The 20,225-nt window shown below is 40.0% G+C and overlaps 1 protein-coding gene and 9 non-coding genes across 10 annotated transcripts; 9 read left to right on the top strand and 1 right to left on the bottom strand.

Moving 5' to 3' along the window:
* Positions 1–367: 367 nt before the first annotated feature.
* On the top strand, positions 368–441 carry trnat-agu. Its single transcript has one exon. It is a non-coding gene; the product is annotated as a tRNA-Thr (tRNA).
* Positions 442–516: 75 nt separating this feature from the next.
* trnar-ucu lies at positions 517–606 on the top strand. The gene is given in 2 exon segments: positions 517–553; positions 571–606. It is a non-coding gene; the product is annotated as a tRNA-Arg (tRNA).
* Positions 607–1,151: 545 nt separating this feature from the next.
* Positions 1,152–1,225, top strand: trnat-agu. Its single transcript has one exon. It is a non-coding gene; the product is annotated as a tRNA-Thr (tRNA).
* A 75-nt stretch (positions 1,226–1,300) lies between these two features.
* Positions 1,301–1,390, top strand: trnar-ucu. The gene is given in 2 exon segments: positions 1,301–1,337; positions 1,355–1,390. It is a non-coding gene; the product is annotated as a tRNA-Arg (tRNA).
* A 652-nt stretch (positions 1,391–2,042) lies between these two features.
* trnat-agu lies at positions 2,043–2,116 on the top strand. Its single transcript has one exon. It is a non-coding gene; the product is annotated as a tRNA-Thr (tRNA).
* Positions 2,117–2,191: 75 nt separating this feature from the next.
* trnar-ucu lies at positions 2,192–2,281 on the top strand. The gene is given in 2 exon segments: positions 2,192–2,228; positions 2,246–2,281. It is a non-coding gene; the product is annotated as a tRNA-Arg (tRNA).
* A 547-nt stretch (positions 2,282–2,828) lies between these two features.
* Positions 2,829–2,902, top strand: trnat-agu. Its single transcript has one exon. It is a non-coding gene; the product is annotated as a tRNA-Thr (tRNA).
* A 75-nt stretch (positions 2,903–2,977) lies between these two features.
* On the top strand, positions 2,978–3,067 carry trnar-ucu. The gene is given in 2 exon segments: positions 2,978–3,014; positions 3,032–3,067. It is a non-coding gene; the product is annotated as a tRNA-Arg (tRNA).
* A 472-nt stretch (positions 3,068–3,539) lies between these two features.
* Positions 3,540–3,629, top strand: trnar-ucu. Its single transcript is given in 2 exon segments — positions 3,540–3,576; positions 3,594–3,629. It is a non-coding gene; the product is annotated as a tRNA-Arg (tRNA).
* A 2,758-nt stretch (positions 3,630–6,387) lies between these two features.
* Positions 6,388–18,024, bottom strand: si:dkey-17o15.2 (UAP56-interacting factor). The gene is made up of 9 exons (XM_017682342.2): positions 17,646–18,024; positions 12,369–12,527; positions 12,058–12,164; positions 11,123–11,217; positions 10,812–10,881; positions 10,445–10,497; positions 10,265–10,339; positions 10,048–10,156; positions 6,388–7,184 (listed from the first exon to the last, which is right to left on the bottom strand). The coding sequence occupies exons 1-9, from the start codon at positions 17,731–17,733 to the stop codon at positions 6,915–6,917; spliced, it is 1,026 nt and encodes a 341-aa protein (XP_017537831.1). The 5' UTR covers positions 17,734–18,024; the 3' UTR covers positions 6,388–6,914.
* Between the last annotated feature and the right edge of the window lie 2,201 nt (positions 18,025–20,225).

The raw sequence follows: 20,225 nt of genomic DNA, 5'->3' as shown, positions 1-20,225 counted from the left end.
CAAAATTTCATTCCCCACTGCAGTGCATTATGTGACTACATTCACCTGATCTAGCTCGCAAGTGAATTAGTAGGGCATTCCCAGTGAAATCAGCTTTTGTGTAAGGGCAGTCCTTAATTTGCTGTCGTCTACCAGAGTCCAGTTTTTGTCACCTTTTCAACTGGTAAAGCGAATGTCCATCTTGTCCACCGTTTGTGGGAGAGGTGCCTGAGGTAGACTTTTGCTGGATTTAATGCTGCTCAAGTCGATAGAAAAGCCTTGGTCTGATACCCAGCAGCGACTGTTGTTTGTAGTGTTTGCTCAAAAGCCAGTCAAAGAGCAATACGGAGAACTGCGGCACAAGGAGACCCGTTGCAAGGCTTTCCGTGGCGCCGTGGCTTAGTTGGTCAAAGCGCCTGTCTAGTAAACAGGAGATCCTGGGTTCGAATCCCAGCGGTGCCTCGTCTTCATAGTAAATGTTTTTCAGCATGTTGCTTCAAAACGACAGCTCCCTCAACATTTTGAGTGAGTCTTATGGGCTCTGTGGCGCAATGGATAGCGCATTGGACTTCTAGTCATAGGTTTGAGGCCATTCAAAGGTTGTGGGTTCGAGTCCCACCAGAGTCGGGAGTTTTCTCACCTTGCGAGACTTGAGTCCCCTGTGTGTCTGCTGCTCCCTTTCTAATCACAGGCCAAGCACTGTGAAAGAGACGGAAACAATGGCTTGCACACGAGGTCGTTCTCACTATCTATGCTGGAATGCTTTGTTTCCTCTGCATTCAGGCACTCGCACTTGGCCGCATTTCCAAAATTTCATTCCCCACTGCAGTGCATTATGTGACTACATTCACCTGATCTAGCTCGCAAGTGAATTAGTAGGGCATTCCCAGTGAAATCAGCTTTTGTGTAAGGGCAGTCCTTAATTTGCTGTCGTCTACCAGAGTCCAGTTTTTGTCACCTTTTCAACTGGTAAGCGAATGTCCATCTTGTCCACCGTTTGTGGGAGAGGTGCCTGAGGTAGACTTTTGCTGGATTTAATGCTGCTCAAGTCGATAGAAAAGCCTTGGTCTGATACCCAGCAGCGACTGTTGTTTGTAGTGTTTGCTCAAAAGCCAGTCAAAGAGCAATACGGAGAACTGCGGCACAAGGAGACCCGTTGCAAGGCTTTCCGTGGCGCCGTGGCTTAGTTGGTCAAAGCGCCTGTCTAGTAAACAGGAGATCCTGGGTTCGAATCCCAGCGGTGCCTCGTCTTCATAGTAAATGTTTTTCAGCATGTTGCTTCAAAACGACAGCTCCCTCAACATTTTGAGTGAGTCTTATGGGCTCTGTGGCGCAATGGATAGCGCATTGGACTTCTAGTCATAGGTTTGAGGCCATTCAAAGGTTGTGGGTTCGAGTCCCACCAGAGTCGGGAGTTTTCTCACCTTGCGAGACTTGAGTCCCCTGTGTGTCTGCTGCTCCCTTTCTAATCACAGGCCAAGCACTGTGAAAGAGAGGGAAGCAATGGCTTGCACACGAGGTCGTTCTCACTATCTATGCTGGAATGCTTTGTTTCCTTTGCATTCAGGCACTCGCACTTGGCCGCATTTCCAAAATTTCATTCCCCACTGCAGTGCATTATGTGACTACATTCACCTGATCTAGCTCGCAAGTGAATTAGTAGGGCATTCCCAGTGAAATCAGCTTTTGTGTAAGGGCAGTCCTTAATTTGCTGTCGTCTACCAGAGTCCAGTTTTTGTCACCTTTTCAACTGGTAAGCGAATGTCCATCTTGTCCACCGTTTGTGGGAGAGGTGCCTGAGGTAGACTTTTGCTGGACTGTCATCTACCAGAGTCCAGTTTTTGTCACCTTTTCAACTGGTAAAGCGAATGTCCAACTTGTCCACCGTTTGTGGGAGAGGTGCCTGAGGTAGACTTATGCTGGATTTAATGCTGCTCAAGTCGATAGAAAAGCCTTGGTCTGATACCCAGCAGCGACTGTTGTTTGTAGTGTTTGCTCAAACGCCAGTCAAAGAACAATACGGAGAACTGCGGCAAAAGGAGACCCGTTGCAAGGCGTTCCGTGGTGCCGTGGCTTAGTTGGTCAAAGCGCCTGTCTAGTAAACAGGAGATCCTGGGTTCGAATCCCAGCGGTGCCTCGTCTTCATAGTAAATGTTTTTCTGCATGTTGCTTCAAAACGACAGCTCCCTCAACATTTTGAGTGAGTCTTATGGGCTCTGTGGCGCAATGGATAGCGCATTGGACTTCTAGACATAGGTTTGAGGCCATTCAAAGGTTGTGGGTTCGAGTCCCACCAGAGTCAGGAGTTTTCTCACCTTGCGAGACTTGAGTCCCCTGTGTGTCTGCTGCTCCCTTTCTAATCACAGGCCAAGCACTGTGAAAGAGACGGAAACAATGGCTTGCACACGAGGTCGTTCTCACTATCTATGCTGGAATGCTTTGTTTCCTCTGCATTCAGGCACTCGCACTTGGCCGCATTTCCAAAATTTCATTCCCCACTGCAGTGCATTATGTGACTACATTCACCTGATCTAGCTCGCAAGTGAATTAGTAGGGCATTCCCAGTGAAATCAGCTTTTGTGTAAGGGCAGTCCTTAATTTGCTGTCATCTACCAGAGTCCAGTTTTTGCTCACCTTTTCAACTGGTAAGGCGAATGTCCAACTTGTCCACCGTTTGTGGGAGAGGTGCCTGAGGTAGACTTTTGCTGGATTTAATGCTGCTCAAGTCGATAGAAAAGCCTTGGTCTGATACCCAGCAGCGACTGTTGTTTGTAGTGTTTGCTCAAAAGCCAGTCAAAGAGCAATACGGAGAACTGCGGCACAAGGAGACTCGTTGCAAGGCATTCCGTGGCGCCGTGGCTTAGTTGGTCAAAGCGCCTGTCTAGTAAACAGGAGATCCTGGGTTCGAATCCCAGCGGTGCCTCGTCTTCATAGTAAATGTTTTTCGGCATGTTGCTTCAAAACGACAGCTCCCTCAACATTTTGAGTGAGTCTTATGGGCTCTGTGGCGCAATGGATAGCGCATTGGACTTCTAGACATAGGTTTGAGGCCATTCAAAGGTTGTGGGTTCGAGTCCCACCAGAGTCGGGAGTTTTCTCACCTTGCGAGACTTGAGTCCCCTGTGTGTCTGCTGCTCCCTTTCTAATCACAGGCCAAGCACTGTGAAAGAGACGGAAGCAATGGCTTGCACACAAGGTCGTTCTCACTCTCTATGCTGGAATGCTTTGTTTCCTCTGCATTCAGGCACTCGCACTTGGCCGCATTTCCAAAATTTCATTCCCCACTGCAGTGCATTATGTGACTACATTCACCTGATCTAGCTTACAAGTGAATTAGTAGGGCATTCCCAGTGAAATCAGCTTTTGTGTAAGGGCAGTCCTTAATTTGTGCTCATCTAGCAGAGTCCAGTTTTTTTCACCTTTTCAACTGGTAAAGCAAATGACCATGTTGTCGACCATTTGTTGGGTTCGAATCCCAGCGGTGCCTCGTGTCCTTAGTAAACGTTTTCCGGCATTTTCCTTCAAAACGACAGCTCCCTCAACAGCTTGCGAGTCTTATGGGCTCTGTGGCACAATGGTTAGTGCATTGGACTTCTAGACACAGGTTTGAGGCCATTCAAAGGTTGTGGGTTCGAGTCCCACTAGAATTGGGAGTTTTCTCACCTTGCGAGAATTGAGACTCCTGTGTGTCTGCTGGTCACTTTCTAATCACAGGCTAGGCGCTGTGAAAGGGATGTAAGCGCAGTCTTGCACATGAGGCCGTTCTCACTGCCTATGCTGGAGTGCTTTGTTTCCTCTGCATTCAGGCACTCTCACTTGGCTGTCCGTTAGTTCTTTATAAAAAAGTATTTAAATGTTTCCAAGTAGTTCCATGTACTGGTTGTAGTGCCCTAGAATGCACAGCATCTTATGAGGGGAGATCTTTGCCCATTTGTGGCCTTCCAGGGGTTATTTCCCTCCATTTCAAATAACTTTTAAAACAGGAGAACAACCAATCCCATATTATTAGTCACAATATTGGTACATATGGCTAGTGCTTGTTTTCTCTTTCTCAGAGATAGCAATTTTAATGACCTACTCCTTTAACTATCATTGAATGTCTGAAATTAATTTCTGTTCTACAGTAGCTCTCTTTGAGAAACAATTTTATGTCAGTCAATCATACATATTTGCTGTGTACACTAGATTTCACATTGCTTCTATGTTTAGTTTATTAAAGTTATTGCAACCTGTGATAACCTAAATAGAATTATATATATTGCAGTTGCAGAAATGGTTCTATACAGTTAGCTCTCTCCAGTTTTCTTTACATCTAAACAGGCACCTCACCTGATGTTCTGCAGTTTTAGAAACATTCTCAGGAATACAAGCACTCAATGTTTCAAACAACAATAGAATTATTTGGTTTATCAGGGAGGTCAGGATCCATATTATTAATTATAAACTTAGTTTTACAACTTGTGTATACCTTTCCTAACTTATCCAGTTTTTTTGGCATTCAGCTTTCTTAATACAAAGGGTCTTATCATCCTTAGTGAACCAGAGCTCTTTATTCTGAAATACAGTAACAGATTTTGTTAGGATCCAAACATTTTCAGCAAAACTGAAAAATGATAGCATCTGTCTTCTCAAATCAAAGCAAGCATCTCGGAAAATTTTCATTCAGAGTCAATACAGACCCTTAGTATCCCTACTGCCCCAACCGACCACCTCTTTACAGTCCTTTTGGTGGATTTAACAGCCTTCAATCATTAATGATATTTGGGAACGAGAAAAATCAGTTTTTTGATCCACTTGGCTGAATAGGGTTCTTGCTAACTGCATGGTACGACTGTGGTACATTACTATGGCATTGGTCCAATGTTTTATTCTCCTGAGTGCTTGAGTAGGAACGTACACAGCTACCAAAGTAATACAGGCACTCGCTCTAGGAAGGTAAAATGGCCTACATTTACCCATAAAAATGTCACATCATTAAAACTTTAACAGCAGAACACACTGTTTGATTCACTTAAATACCCACCCTACATGTTGTTTCAGTAAGTATGCTATCCCTAACTCCTTAAGCTAACCATGTCCCTATAAAGCATAGCACCGGGTGGCTGGCCCTGCTGGAATTCTTATGCTGGTTTTGCTGGTGACCAGACATCCTGGTCTGTGCTGGTTTTTCTAGCAGAGTGAAGGAGTATAGACAGAAGGGTTGCCAAGCAGCCAACCATCATAAAGAGAGCTACACGATGTCACATCTGTAAAAATGAAGAAGCACAAAACTGCCAAGAAAGAAATATTTAAATATAACTGTTACTCTTTCTTAGAAATATGCCTTCAAAATCAACTCAAGGCATGCATCACCAAAGATCCAAACAAATCAAATCTGCAAAATTTCATTTCTCATTCACTGTTAAACAGGACAGCGATTCTTCTGAGCAACACAACCTAAACTGGTCTTCTCTACAAATCAGTCAGTGTCTGTTAAAATTTTTAAATGATTAAGCACCATGTCAGCTACTTGTCTTTATAAATGACGGGCTGTTTGTGTGGTTTACAATGCACTAAAATGTCTATTAGTTGACAGTGGCAAGATCAAATAAGGAGTACAGGTGGAGAGACATGAGAGGTGTGTCTGAATTTTGACTTTAACCCTTATGTGGTGTTGGGGTCTGTGGGACCAAATGATCAAAGTTTACCAAATGAAAAAATGATGCATTTAATGATGCAATTATTATTATTTGAACTTCAGATTCCTTGGCATTTGCTAATTTTCTGTGAAGAACATGTGGTGTTGGAGTGAATCCATGGGTAATAGAAGTAAGGAGGTGTTATGTCCCTTCACTCTGTTCTCCTCCTACATGGCCTGCTGTTAGTATGTTTTTGTATATGTGTGTGTATGTGTGAGGGTGGACAACATGGACAGGCTGCTGACTGGCTACAGCTGCTAAAGGAGAATGCCAAGCTGGACACTTGTGATATTTTAAACGTCTGGTATTTTTACATAAATTGTTATGGTTGCATTGATTAAAAAAAAACAAACAAACTATAATGCGGTGGGTACACCAGACCACTGAGCAACAAAAACATCAACGCCACACAAGGCTTAAATGCATGGCAGAGGAATGTCCAGTTTTGGCTTATTGAAATGTTGGCAACCCAACCAAAATAGCCACCTTACCTTGCGTACTGGCCAATGCTCATACATTGGAGAAAACTATGTCTGGCAATCAATGTTGTTAGATGCCATCTCACCAGTACACTAACGACGTGTTTGTGAGTCAGCTCTTCCACCGTCTTGTTCTCTCCACTCATTCTGGCCCTCAGTTTAGTTTATCAAGGGTTTTACTGTGTTGCAGCTCACATTTACTAGCTTACTAACCCCAGCATTCAACATACAAATGTCAGAAAAAAAATCAGAATTTTTCAAAATAGTTGACTTTAATTGGGTTTGTTGACATCACTTTAAGTCATACAGCTCAGTTTATGTACATTCTGAAATACTCTGAAAATACTTTTGTCTTACTGGAATCATGCAAATGCAAACCATGTAAACAAATAACAATGTATTTACAATATATGATGAGGCACTTCATTGTATTTTGAGGTGTATTCAATTCCAAAAACATTCATTTGCAGGTATAAATAATTTTAAAATATGTCAAATTCTCAACATTTATTCATTGAAAAATTACATTAAAGTACTGACAAACATTCATTACAGCATCTTGTTGGTGACTTTAAAAACGCTTTTCCATACCCATCACAATTTCAAATTCAAATGATGTCAATGGTACAGAAATAGAATGATTAAACCACCAGAAGGTGATGGTAAATACATCTATGCTTAACTTGAGGAGCTTTTCTACAACCTACACCTTTTGTGTTTTATGAAAAGTAAATGTGTTGGTGCGAGTTCTTATCTACTGCAGCCCATATTGTGAAAATTACTGAAGAATGACCATTCGGCCAGCACCCCGTGCCGCTGCTCTTCCACCTCTGCCTCTGCCTCTGCCTCTGCCTCTTCCTCCTTGTGCTACGGCCATCCCACCTCTTAGCATGCCCCTTCCTCCACCTCCTCCTCTTCCTCTTTCTCCTTCTATTCTTTGTCCTCTAATTTGTCCTCTTCCTCGCCCCCTCCCACTTCCCCTCTCTGCTCTCCGACCACGCCCTCTGATCCGTAGGCTTGTAAAGCGATCATGTAGCGATAATCCAGTCTGGAAAATAAAAACAAAAAAAGAACAAAAAGTGTTTTTTTTGTATATATATATATATATATATATATATATATATACATATAGGGATATTGTGGGTGTATGTATGTATGTATATTTGTATGTAACATACAAATTGACATGAAAAGCTGTGTTACAGAATTGTCCAGTTAACAATTTACATCAGACATAATGTTTCTTGAGAAAATCATGACTAGTGGGTAGGTGATACTGATCATCAAGTGGTTTAATCTGGAAAGAGACAATAACAGAGCTCTACATAAGTTGTATATACAACACCTGCTGAATCTGATTTCACACTGTGAAATATTATATGCTTGAAACCTAGACGAAACTAAATTGTACTGACTATTGAGTTGCATGATGTAAAGTGTCCTAGAACCCATATGAAACTCAGTAGCAACAGCTGCAAGCTTCTCAACTTCATGAAAATTGTTTCATGAAACAGCCGTTGGTGATAACGTCATGTGATCATGTTGACTTTCGACTGAATTCACAAGAGCAATGGGCAAGAAAATAAATCAGAAGACGCTTCATAGGCAATTATTATAGAAGAGCAGTCCGAGGTGCGCTCCTCGATTAACCTCTTGTGTTTCTAATACAGAATGAGTGAGGCATCAAGTATGCGGCTACTTAAACTAGGCCTGTCACAATTATTACGTAATCACCGAATTACAATTATTAGTGATAGTCGCAGTTGTTTTAATTAATCGTTGTAATTATTTAAACTGACTGAAATCATTTTCCACAGTTGTTAGATATCATGATCATATGTTGAACTGAGTATGTTAGATGACAAAAAAGCAAGCAGTAAATGGAAATGCAAAAAAAAAAAAAAAACAGTAATTAGTCAATTATTCTTGGCCTTTATCACATTGAAAAAAATACAGCAGCAGGTTATTTGATGTTCTCATGAATTTTACTGCTTTTCCAAAATGAAAAATTATTTCAATTTTGATTAGTGCAACAAATTTAAACAAGGTTGGGACAGTAAAGCATTTGTCTTTTGTAATGTTTCCAGTTCTTCTCACAACACAGACACCAGCTTTCAGGTGTTATATTGTCCCTTCCTGCAAACACGTTCTACAGTGTGCAAAAGAACGGGGTCTGCACTGTTTGCTATTTGTAAAATGCTATTTGGCATTTTAACGTGTGCCACACATCTTCTATTGGGGACTGGTCTGGACTGCAGGCAGTCCATTCGAGCTCCTGCACCCTCTTCTTCTGCTGCCATGTCTTTGTAATCTGTGCAGAATGTGTGTGTTTTTTTTGTCTTGTTGAAATATGCATGGCTCCCTGGAAAAGATGTCATCTCGAAGGCAGCAAATTTTGCTCCAGAATCTCTTTGCACTTTCATGCCTTAATGGTGCCGTCACAGAAGTGTAAGTTGCCTTCGAGCCCAGAGAAGTCGATGGTTCTTCTGGACATGTTTAACATAAGCTTCCTTTTGGCACAGTAAAGCTTTAAATGGCATTTGCTGATGTAACTACATATTGTAGTGCTTGACAAAGGTTCGCCAAAGTAATCCTGAGCCCATGTGGTTATATCGCTAACAGATGAATGACAGTTCTCGATGCAGTGCCTTATGAGGGATTGTAGAGCACAGTTATTCATCTTAGGCTTGCACCCTTGCCTTTTATGCACTGAAATTCCTTTAGATTAATGTAATCCTTTAATTGTGCTACGCACCGTAGAGGATGAAATATCCAAATCCCTTCCTCTCTTTCATTGATGAACATTTCAATAATGTTGCATGGATTTTTGGCAAACTGGTGAACTCGGCCCGTGTTTGCTCCTAAAGGACTAGACTTTTTTCCTGGATGCTGCTTTTGAACTAAATCTTAATTACAATGTCCTGATGGCATCACCTATTTCAAATCAAATCATCATTTCATTATTTTACCTTATTACTAGACCTAAATTGCCCAGTCCCAACTTTCTTTGGAATGTGCCGCAGGCCTAAATGGCAGGGATGGATGTATGATTACAGATGAAATAAAGGTAACCAGACAAAACATGAAATATCTCTCTGAAATGAAATACAAGTCAAAATAAATTTTGGAAATCACCGCTTTCATTTTTATTTGCATGTTCTGTACTATTCTAACTTTTTCTGATTTGGGGTTATATTAAAAAAATCCTAGATGGATGAATGGATGAATAGATCATTAGCGGAGTAACTGCGTGTGTTGCACGCAACTTTGTTTTTGAATTGCTTTGTGTTACTTTTAAGTTGAATGGAAATGATGCTGCAGGCAATAGTTTATGAAAGTTTCACAGTGTAAGACCAACAATTTTGTGTAATTTATTTCCTACACAATGTAACATGAGGAAAAGTACGGAAGAGCAGCCTGGCTTCAAAATAAAACACAAATGTCCACACTAGAGTGTGTTTCAGAAAGTGAGATATCTTTAGCCTAAAGTCAAGCCTGTCCAGAAGGAGAAGAGGTAAGAGAAATGTACATTAGATAGTCGTCACTTTGGGGTTATATTACTGAATATACTTAGAAATCCTTCTCTGTGTAATTCCTCTCCGGGGAGCTATCAAATTGCCATTTTTTTTAATAAATTCTATATAAATCAGAAGTTCCCGATCCAAGTCTTGGCTCCCCTGCACATTTATGTATTTTCCCTACTCTACGCACTGCCAACCGGAAGCTTGTTAATTGTCTGTTATTGATATCTGGGTCCACTGATATAAGTTAATCTGCTCAAGTCTCTCTAATTCTGCCCTACTAGTTCTCACTTTAACTGCACAAGCTAATCTGGCTGGAGGTGGTTGAACAAGACAAGCTGGTTGGTTCTGGCAGTTTGGCTGGTGGCAATGGTGGGTGTGTATACTCACCTGGTTGGTCGTGGCTTTGTAATTAAAATGGAGCTGGATGCCTTTGGGTGTGGGGCTGCCTGCAGCGTCAGATGACCTGCCCCTTAGCATTGCGCCACCACGTTTAGGCCTGATGCGGAGAGATAAAGAAACAGACAGGGAGAAAGGAATTTAGACTTTTTTGTGACTCAGGGTACAATAGAGCAAAGTTCTCAAAAGGTATTTTATGACTGCTCACGGAGGTGCAGCTGCTGGTTTTGCATTGGGCAGTGACACTGTCAGTGTTGTTCCAGAAGAGGATGCTGTAGTTCGACTGTTTTCCAGACACAGAGCGAGAGCGTGAGATATAGTGTTAGATGAATGAATCATGTACTGGTGGGCACTAAAGTTGCATTTACTTTGAGCCAGATAAACATACCTCCTTATTTTCTGATAACTTTCCAATTTGCCAGCTCCCCTTGTAGCTGCAAACTACAAAACATAAGGAAATGCAGATAATTTTCTTTTAAATATGTAATGTAATACCAGAAAATGTAACATCACTAATAATCACTTAGCCAATCGAACTATCAAGTAAAGTAGCTGCTATGATAGTATGATAGCTGCTTACAACTGCTTGCATTAAGTGAAAGGTAAACCTTCCATGTTTCCATTCTTTATTCCTAACAATATAAATGTTTTCATATTAGAACTTTTCAATGGTCTTCATTTATAGTCTGATTTATATCTGATTAACATAAAGGGTTAAAATGACCATCTCTATGTCTTAGCATTAAATAACTTACCCCCCTGTCTAATGTAAATGGCCTGCCACCTCTTTGGGGAGCTCTTTGACCTCTTGCTGAAAAAGCGCCCCTAGAACACAAGCAATACCTTCAACTGCTCATCATGATAAATTGGAAATATTCATTTATATGATGTGTTGATATAAATGATGCAGGCAGAAATCTGTAACATGCAGAAGTTTCCTAAATACAAAGTGAGAATCTTTATCCACTGCTGGGTCAAGAAAGGTCAACCTTTTAACTGGACACCATTCTGAATTCCAGTGTGAACATTCTAGAGACCTGTTTTAGACACACAGAAAGCCTCATACCTGTTTAAACCTCCTCTTCCTCTGCCTCGTCCTCGTCCTCTCCCTCGAAACGCACCTCTCTGTGGGACTGTGTTTTCACCCAGCTGCTCTGGTCTCTACATAGAAACAGAGACAGCCCCAAATTTGACACAGAATTCTCCCTTTGTTGTGTCATACCTGGCCAAGTTTAATTCTAGGTAATACGTATAAAATAATATAGCAATAAATATATCAAAATACAAAAATACCATAAACTTGCAGAGAGAATCACAACACAACCTTTGTGTAATCATATACATTAAATTTAACATGTAATTATTGTTACTGAATAAGAAGTAAATAAGAAATAAATCATAATAACAATAATAAATGTTTGTTATTTACAAAAACTCAACATATATTAACAAACTAAACATAACTGCTTTGCTTGAATTTGCTGTTGTATTTTTTTTTTGCTGCTGTGTTTCAGGATTTGTGTTGTGCTTCCGGATTTACTGTTGCATTTCAATATTTATGGTTGGGTTCCTGTACTTACTGTTACGTTTTTACAATTGCTGCTGTGTTTCAGGATTTGTGTAGTGTTGTGTAGATTTACAGATGTTCTTCATTTGAATTACTTTCTTTTCATTTTTCTAGATTTGCGATGCATTTCTACATTTACTGTTGTGTTTCTACATTTGCCATGAATGTCTAAATGTGTGGCACATTTCTGGATTTGCTGTTACTGTTTGATTTGTTGTTGTGTTTCTGAATTTGCAGATGGGTTTGTACAGCATTTCTGGATTTGCAATTTTTTCTGGATTTGCGTTTAATTTCTAGATTTCATTGTGTTTCTGGACTTTCTGTTATAATTGTTTTTTTTTTTTATTTGTTTTGCACAAAGAAATTCCCTAATTATATATTATTCCAATATGAAGTCTTATTTTTCTCATATGTCTGGTTTCTCTCACACTGACCACTGTACTGGCAGAAGCTCTATTTAGAGGGCTCAGGCCGCTGCCTCTCAGTGACCCTCTCCTGCCCAAACCTCTGGCTCTATTCAGTCCTCGTGACCTGCTGGGACCTACAACACAAAACCAACCAATTAATAATCCTCCATTTAGAAGTGCAGAGAGACTCAATTAATCGAAGCTTGCAAAGAAAAGGGAATGGGAAGTGTGGATAGATGGGACACCAGAATTGCAATGAACAGGATGGATAAATAGATAGAGACAGAAGTATGGACAGATGCACAGACAGACAGTCAAATGGCTGTTGCTGCTGTTACCCTGGTACTGCAGCGTCCCTCGTCTGAGGCCTCTCCGTGTCTGTGGCACCTGGCTCAGCTTCTTCAGGACGTTATTCTTGTTTGCAGCACGTTTGTTTCTCACCCTGAACGCAGCTCTGTTTGCTTTCTGTTCTTTTTTATTCAACTTGATTATATCGTCTAGGGAGACAGAAGAATATGGTTACTCTATTGTAATCACACACACACACACACACACACACACACACACACACACACACATTTTCTAAGCCGCTTCTCCCTCAGGGTTGCAGGGTGGTGCTGGAGCCTATCCCAGGGCAGAAGGCAGGATACACCCTGGACAGGTCGCCAGTCCATTGCAGCTTTTTGTAATCACCTTTATAAAATGAGTTAAAGTAGCAGCCAACTGTAGATGATCAACCAATACATGTTGTCTGAAGTTTGCTCTGCACTGGAGCTATGAGACTAATGTAAATATTAGATAGCAGTAAGGATGCATTGATACGGATTCTAGTATTGGGTATTGGGCCAATATCGTGCTCATTTACTCATACTCAAAAAAATTAATCGATACCAACATTCCGAGATCAGCTTACAGCGTGTGACAGAGGCTGAGCGTGCACTGCTGCATTAATGAACAAATGCACTAAAAGAGGCTCACACAGAGAAGTGTTACTGACTTGGTCACATTCGGACACAAAGTCATGGTCACTTTAAACATTCTACCTCTGTATATTACCACCAGGGATGCACTGTGCCGTCTTAGCCTGTTTTAAACACAGTCACAATCACAACTGTTTCCCTAATAGTTGTAAAGACACAAAGCCTAGAAAAACAAAGGAAAAAGAGTCGACATTTCCTACCAAAGTCTGTGTATTTGACTTTACTGATGCCAAGAACCCTTTAACCATGTATGAGTGTTTATGGTTCTATTCAGAACCATTTTCTTTACTAAAGAACACCTGAACCATCAGTGTGTAGCATTTGGAACCACCGGTGGTTCCAAAATGCACTGTCATATTCATAACTTTCTTATTTCATAAGCTACCTTCAAAAGGTGGGTGTGGTATGAGGCTGTAACTGCCTTCTTTCCAGTCAAATAGATGGGTAATGTAATTTTAAGCCCTTATAATAAAAGTTATAATCTACTGAAAGTACATCCATTTTTCCATAAATCTGGACTATAAACTATAAACAGACTCTTCGGTGATCTGCTCTGTAAAAATTATTTTTATATAATAATACAAAGAGCGTCTAAGACCTTTTGGCTTTCAGCACTAAATAGTAAGCGTATAGTAAGGGTATAGCAATATGTTAATGATCATAAAACACATTTTCTGTGAATTTGAGGGGAGCTTTTACCAAAAAAGAAAAAAATTAATAAATAATAAAAAATTGTATTCATATCATGTGGTTACTGAATAATTTGCCTCACGATTTGGTCATGTGAATTCAGATAAACAAACCAATATATACCCTGGAGCAAAAGAGGTTAATGACTTAACTGTTAAGGGTGCACTCCTTTACACTAATAACTACATAATTCTAGAACTAAAATATGTGCTCGTACTCAGTCTGAAAAAATGGTGTTGCTGCCCCCCTTGTAAGCAGGAAAGACACCCGCACATACTTTGGTCGTCTGTCCTGGAAAAAATGTTTGGATACCAAATGTCCCGGAATTTGAGCATTTCAGATGTCTTTATCTAAGTGAAGCATTTCTGTTTAAATAATAGGATGGACTGGTTTAGTTGTTTCAGAAAGGTGTGTTGCATGTGTCAGTGTCACAGCATGGCACCTGAGAAAATTAGGTCTTTGAATCGGCATCTGTCTGCCTCAGAGTGTTTTATGAGCAAAGCTATCTATTAACTGAATTCAGGACAAAGTGTCGAGATTTCTAGGGCAATTGAAAGATTTTAAAAAAGTAATCAGGGAGCAAATGGGCACTGACACCCCAACCCCCCCAACCCCCAACAGTGCAGTGACCGTAATTAACCCGGATTGACGTGGCAACCCTACATAACATCACTGTGCTAACAGCAGGCCTACACACTTTAAACAATGTCAAACAGTTAAGAAACTTCACGACTTGCTTACGTGGCTTCCTGACGCCTATTATGTTGTGGAAATGCAAATCTGGAATGCTGAATTGCATTCTTGGCCCAAGACACATGGCTGATAAACATTACGGAACACAGCCTAATGTATTGGTATATCTGATACCAGAAGAATTTTCTATGGGTGTGGTTGTCATATAAGGGTGGACAGCATGCCACATTTCAAAGACAGGTGCCTTAACAGGTTTAGTGGAATTCCAATTTGAGGTCCATTTTCTCCGTCTTCCTGTGATGGAACATAACACAAATCCGAACAGTGAGTTCAGTGTTTAAATATGGTCACTGACACGGATAACTGAGTATTCCAGTGCCTCCCCAGTTTCACCCAAATATCTCTGCAAGAATTCTGCCATTCACTCTTCAGTCCATATAGGGAAACTAAGCTGCAAAAACACTGAATTTATCATTTTTTTTGGTTTTGTTTCTGTCATAATTGGAGCTCAAGAAAAAACGAAAAATTCTAATATATATATATATATATATATATATATATATATATATATATATATATATATATATATATCTACACACACACATATACATATACACACACACTCACACACACACAGACAGGCACTTATTGTGCACTACTCAGCTACTCAGAATCATAATCATAATAATAATCACTTTATCTCACCAAGTATGTTTCCCATACGAGGAATTACTATGTATTATTATGCTGTTTTTTTAGGCCTACCACATATTTAGAACAGTGCAAAATCTGGCTTTTACATACATTTTAAAATGCTGAATTTAAATATTCCATAATGTTCATCTTTACAAAAACACATACATGTATACACATCGCTGTTGTAAGAAGAAAACCTTGTATCTCCAAAATGGTAACTTTGCAGGAGAAGGAAAAAACCTACTTTACTTTTAAAATAAGTGAATGGAACCAGACATTTTTCCATATAATTTTGGGCCATTTCTTTTTGTCTGTTCTGTGTATATGTGTCTGTCTGTATATATATATATATATATCTTTGAAAATCTTTTATAGTGTTTTAATGTGTTTGTAGCAGTACTTTTTTCCTTATATTTGGTGGGAGAACAACTGACAATTTCAAATGTAACACTAATTTCCACCGAGGGAAGTAGACAAAATAATCTGGATCATTTTGTTGAAAAGTGCACCATTCTATGAAATTTCAGCATTGTGAAAATGTCAGTGAGGGTCAAAAGCATTTAAGAGCTTTATAAGCAAACTCATAATAATGTAATATACAAAATGACTGCAAATATGTTGGCTTGGGCCTTTAACAACAGTTTTACAGGCAAATTCTGACTCAATTTTCTTTTTTTTTCCATAATACTAACATCCCCTAGTTACTTCAGTGAAATACATGCAGGGCACTGTAAAGCACAACAGCACACAAACCAGATTTTTATGGATTTACCACCCTGATAGCATGACATATAAACTTTATATAAAAGATTAGTGTAGCAAGATAAACAAAATGGTTATCCTTGCATTACGTACACGGTGACCCCTGGTTCTGATCATCAACACAGTAAGGTCTTTAAATTTCCCTAGAATGAACCATTAAAGTAATCCACATGACTTTGAGGACTTGTGAACAGCTGAATCAGTAAAAGTCTTGGCTGGTGACTGAAAGAACAGGTGTCTGCCATACTGCATGGATGGCAGGAAACACGTCAATCCTTGGGGGAAGAGCTTTGTTTTATTAGCTGCTGCTTCTCACAGTAAGCAGAAAACTGCCAAGAGAACTTAAAAAAAATAAAAACCTTGTAATCTCTTCATTTACTTCTAGACATGGTTAACCCTTCCATGGCCAGGGCCCACCAGTGGGCCCAAAGCTTCATTAGACACGTCTATAACCTAAGAACAGCTCAGCCAGTTTGCACTGAAGTCCCTGTAGCTACGAATTAATAAGCCTTAGTATGTAATAGGCCTGGATTTTTGAAGGGGTTACGTCCAATTTGAAATCAAAGTGAGACTTGAGCAGATACGCTCCAGAACGTCTATCAATGAAGGGCCTATGCTCCTCTTTTCTCCTAAGGGAATCCTGGGATGAGGAACGCACACACGGGTATCTCGATATCTTTCGTTATTACAGTATATATAAAAGTTCACCTTCAAAGAGATGTTTTCCTTTGATTATGGTCATCACCAACCAGGATGAAACTAAACTAAGAGTATCAGGGTTACATTCAAACATGCAGCCCAGATTAATAAAGAATTAGAGGAATATGAGGAAAGTTTGAGTCTGACGAGGTCTCCGCGTCTAAAACCACCCACTGCATATGGACTATACTCACGAAAGCACTACTAATGCTGCTGTGCTGTGTTCACATACCACTATGTGCGTAGTAGCATACTAAATCATTCGTTAAAGTAGTAGGTTAGTACGTTTATCAGCACATTCACCAAAAACATGCTGCTGTACTACATAGTAGGTCAAACTAGTGCGTCAGCCCAGGTGGCATGTTCATTAGTATAGTATGTGTATAATATACATTATTATAGTATAGTATAACATTCATTAGTATAGTATAATATTCATTAGTACAGTATGTGTATAATATACATTAGTATAGTATAATACTAATTAGTACACTATGTGTATAATATACATTAGTATAGTATAATATTCATTAGTACAGTATGTGTATAATATATATTTGTATAGTGTAGTATAGTATAATATTCATTAGTACAGTATGTGTATAATATACATTAGTATAGTATACAATTCATTAGTAAAGTATGTGTATAATATACATTATTATAGTATAGTATAATATTCATTAGTATAGTATAGTATAGTTTAGTATAGTATAGTATGGTATAGTATAGCATTCATTAGCACAGTCTGTAGTGTGTATGATGTAGTTTATGAAGGTTCTGGACACGGAGCAACAGCTGAAATCTGACAGCTGACTAACGCACCAAGCTCGGACACACACACCGTCAGCTTTCCCCCACACACACACACACACACACGGAAGCCTATAGGCTACAAACTAGCTGTAAAGCTGAAGTTCAGCTGTTTAATCAGCTTGTTATTCTAATGTTCCACTCCACCTTAAATCGCGCATTAAGCGCAGAACTGTTTAAGGTGGAACGGAAAGCTGGAAACGAAAAGCTGGCGGACAGGAAGTCAACTACCACAAACTTTGCATACGTGTGGCATTCGCGTGAAAAAATCGCCACACAGACCTAGAGACATGTCGATTTTGTCCGCTCCGCTGGACTGAGGCTCCTCCATCGGTTCAGACACATCCGTCCTCACTTGGCCGTCCCCCATATTTATGCTATTCCTGCCGCTGAGCCCGACTGGATTCGCTCACTCGCCGCTGCTCCCAACCTTCCCGAGATGTTTCCTCACTGTTTCTCCAGCTCAGTCAGTCCCAGCTGACGCGGCCGAGGCGGCGGGTCTCAGCGGGAGCGGAGTGGGTTTGAGGTAAGAAGCTCTTCGTGGTGAAAGTGCTGAGAAGCCGTGGAGAGGAAGCCCTGAGAGGAATAAACCGGACAGCGTGACAGCGGCCCGAAATAGCACCACGTTCGCACAACTTTTCCAAGAGAGTGAGAGAGAGAGAGAGAGAGAGAGAGAGAGAGAGAGAGAGAGAGAGAGAGAGGACTGCAGACCTACGCCCCCTGCTGGACGCGCGAGTCACTGTTCTTTTTGCCATAGGACTGTTTTTAAAGGAAGGGGAAGTCCAACGAAATTTCTAAATTTCTGAACAATTCAGCAAGATGTCCCTTACAACAATTACTTCGCTTGTTTGTGACAATGCTGCATGTTTCCTTGAAAATAAAACACAAATTCTTCAAACTACAGTAAAGTGCAGTTTTTTGTGTGTCCAGCATTATAAAGTAATACTCCAGGCATTGCAGGCTGTATGCAGTTCCAATACAATAACAATGCAATACAACTGCAATCTAAAATCATCAAACTGATTATTTAGCAACATGAGAGAAATAATAAACTGATACTTACACAACTGTAAACTCCACACTTATGAGCTGTGTCACATTTTTTATGGTTAATAAATGGTAAAGAAAAGTAAAATATACCGCAGAGAAAGTTACATCCAATGAAATGTATTGTCACAGTTCATTTACAGGCTGTGTGATTTTTTTTTAAAGCTATCATTTTATTTTAACCCGTCTAAGCATGAATTAAAACAATGGATTCGGACTCAAATCTAATTCCAGCCAAGAGGATGAAACTGGGCTTTTGTTCCAGTGTGCCTGTGTGGGCATGTCGACAAGCAAAGGAACATCTTTTTTAGATACATGACTTTTTTACTCCTCTCTAGAACTGTTTTATAGAACTAACAAACAACAACAATAAACAACTAAGTAAACAAACAAACAACAACAATAAACAAAACATCTTTATTTGTATGATATTTTCATATTTTCATAAGTTCAAACAAAATTAAACAAATTCTGGGCTTTCCATAGGAATATAAGTAACACGCTGGAAAGGTCAAATACAAAGACAGAACCATAAAATAAAAGCCTGGAGATGAGACGGGGTGTGAGGAGTCAGTACAGCTTAGAACATATCATTTTAATGGATTATGGTTCAGTTATGTTCCTTGACCAAAAGTACTGAGAAGTACCCTTGAGCGTCCCACCCCAGTGACGAGAAAGGTTCTGCTCCAGTGATAGAGAGTGCTGGCACATACTAGCCTGGACAAAACGGTTTTAATCTGGACTTAAAACCTTTGTTCTCCTAGAATTATGACATCTGTTATTGTTATTTTTATTTGTTTGTTTGTTTCTCTGTTTATTACTAGTTATAAACAAACAGCATCCTGCCTTCCGCCCAATGACCCCCCCCGCGCGACCCTGATGGAGAAGCGGCTTAAAAAATGGATGGATGGATAAACAAACAGCCTTTCCTTTCTAGAACTGTGACTTATTTTACAGCAAGTTTAGTTTATTATAGAGTTATTAAGTGTAATCTTGCTGGTGCTCATATCCAGATTTGCAGCTATACTACAAACATATACTACTAACTTACAGCTTACTAATACTGGGATTTCTACTGTGGAGTCCGGAGCTTTAAGACTAATTGCAGACAGCAGGAGGCTCCAGTGAGTCAGTGCACTCTCCGGCCTCCAGCTGACCCTGTTCAGACTGTTCAAGGCTTCAGCTGCCATCAACACTCTCAGCCGCATCAGCCACACGTGCAAAACCTGTGACCACATGAAAAGAATAACGGAAAAACAAGGCGTTACTATTGACTGAGCACAACTTGGTAACAAGTAATATCTCAGGCTATATTTAACTAGGCTACATTAGTCTTTTCCGGCTAATTTAGGCAGGTTTCATTAGAATACATTAGTCTTTCAAGCTACATAATGTGTTATTCTTAAGGCAACGTAAAGCTACTTTAATCTTTTAGGCAAAAATTGACCACATTAATCTTTCAGGGTACATCAGATGATGACAGTATGGGGGCAGGGGACACTGAGGACCACTTGAAATGCTTGAATTTGCAACACTGTCATGTGTTTGGAAGTGCAGTATGGAAGATATTCTGAAAAATGGGGCTGTATATGAAAAGGGTAGTCTTCTCAGTATCTTCTCCAACTAGCCATACCTTATCATTTAATTGATAGCTGTGAGGATTGATACGTTGTCTAATCAGACAACTAGACTGCTTGATAAGTGCCGGCGGTGGCTCATAGTGACCGATATTGGCTTTCCTCACCGCAGCTATGGTGTATATGTGATCATTAGAGGGGAATTTCCCAAAGTTATAATACATAATTCATTGACTGA

This window comes from Pygocentrus nattereri, chromosome 23, assembly GCF_015220715.1.
Source record: "Pygocentrus nattereri isolate fPygNat1 chromosome 23, fPygNat1.pri, whole genome shotgun sequence".
NCBI lineage: Eukaryota > Metazoa > Chordata > Actinopteri > Characiformes > Serrasalmidae > Pygocentrus > Pygocentrus nattereri.
The sequence above is the reverse complement of the archived record's forward strand: the minus strand, read 5'-3'. Positions and strand labels throughout refer to the sequence as shown.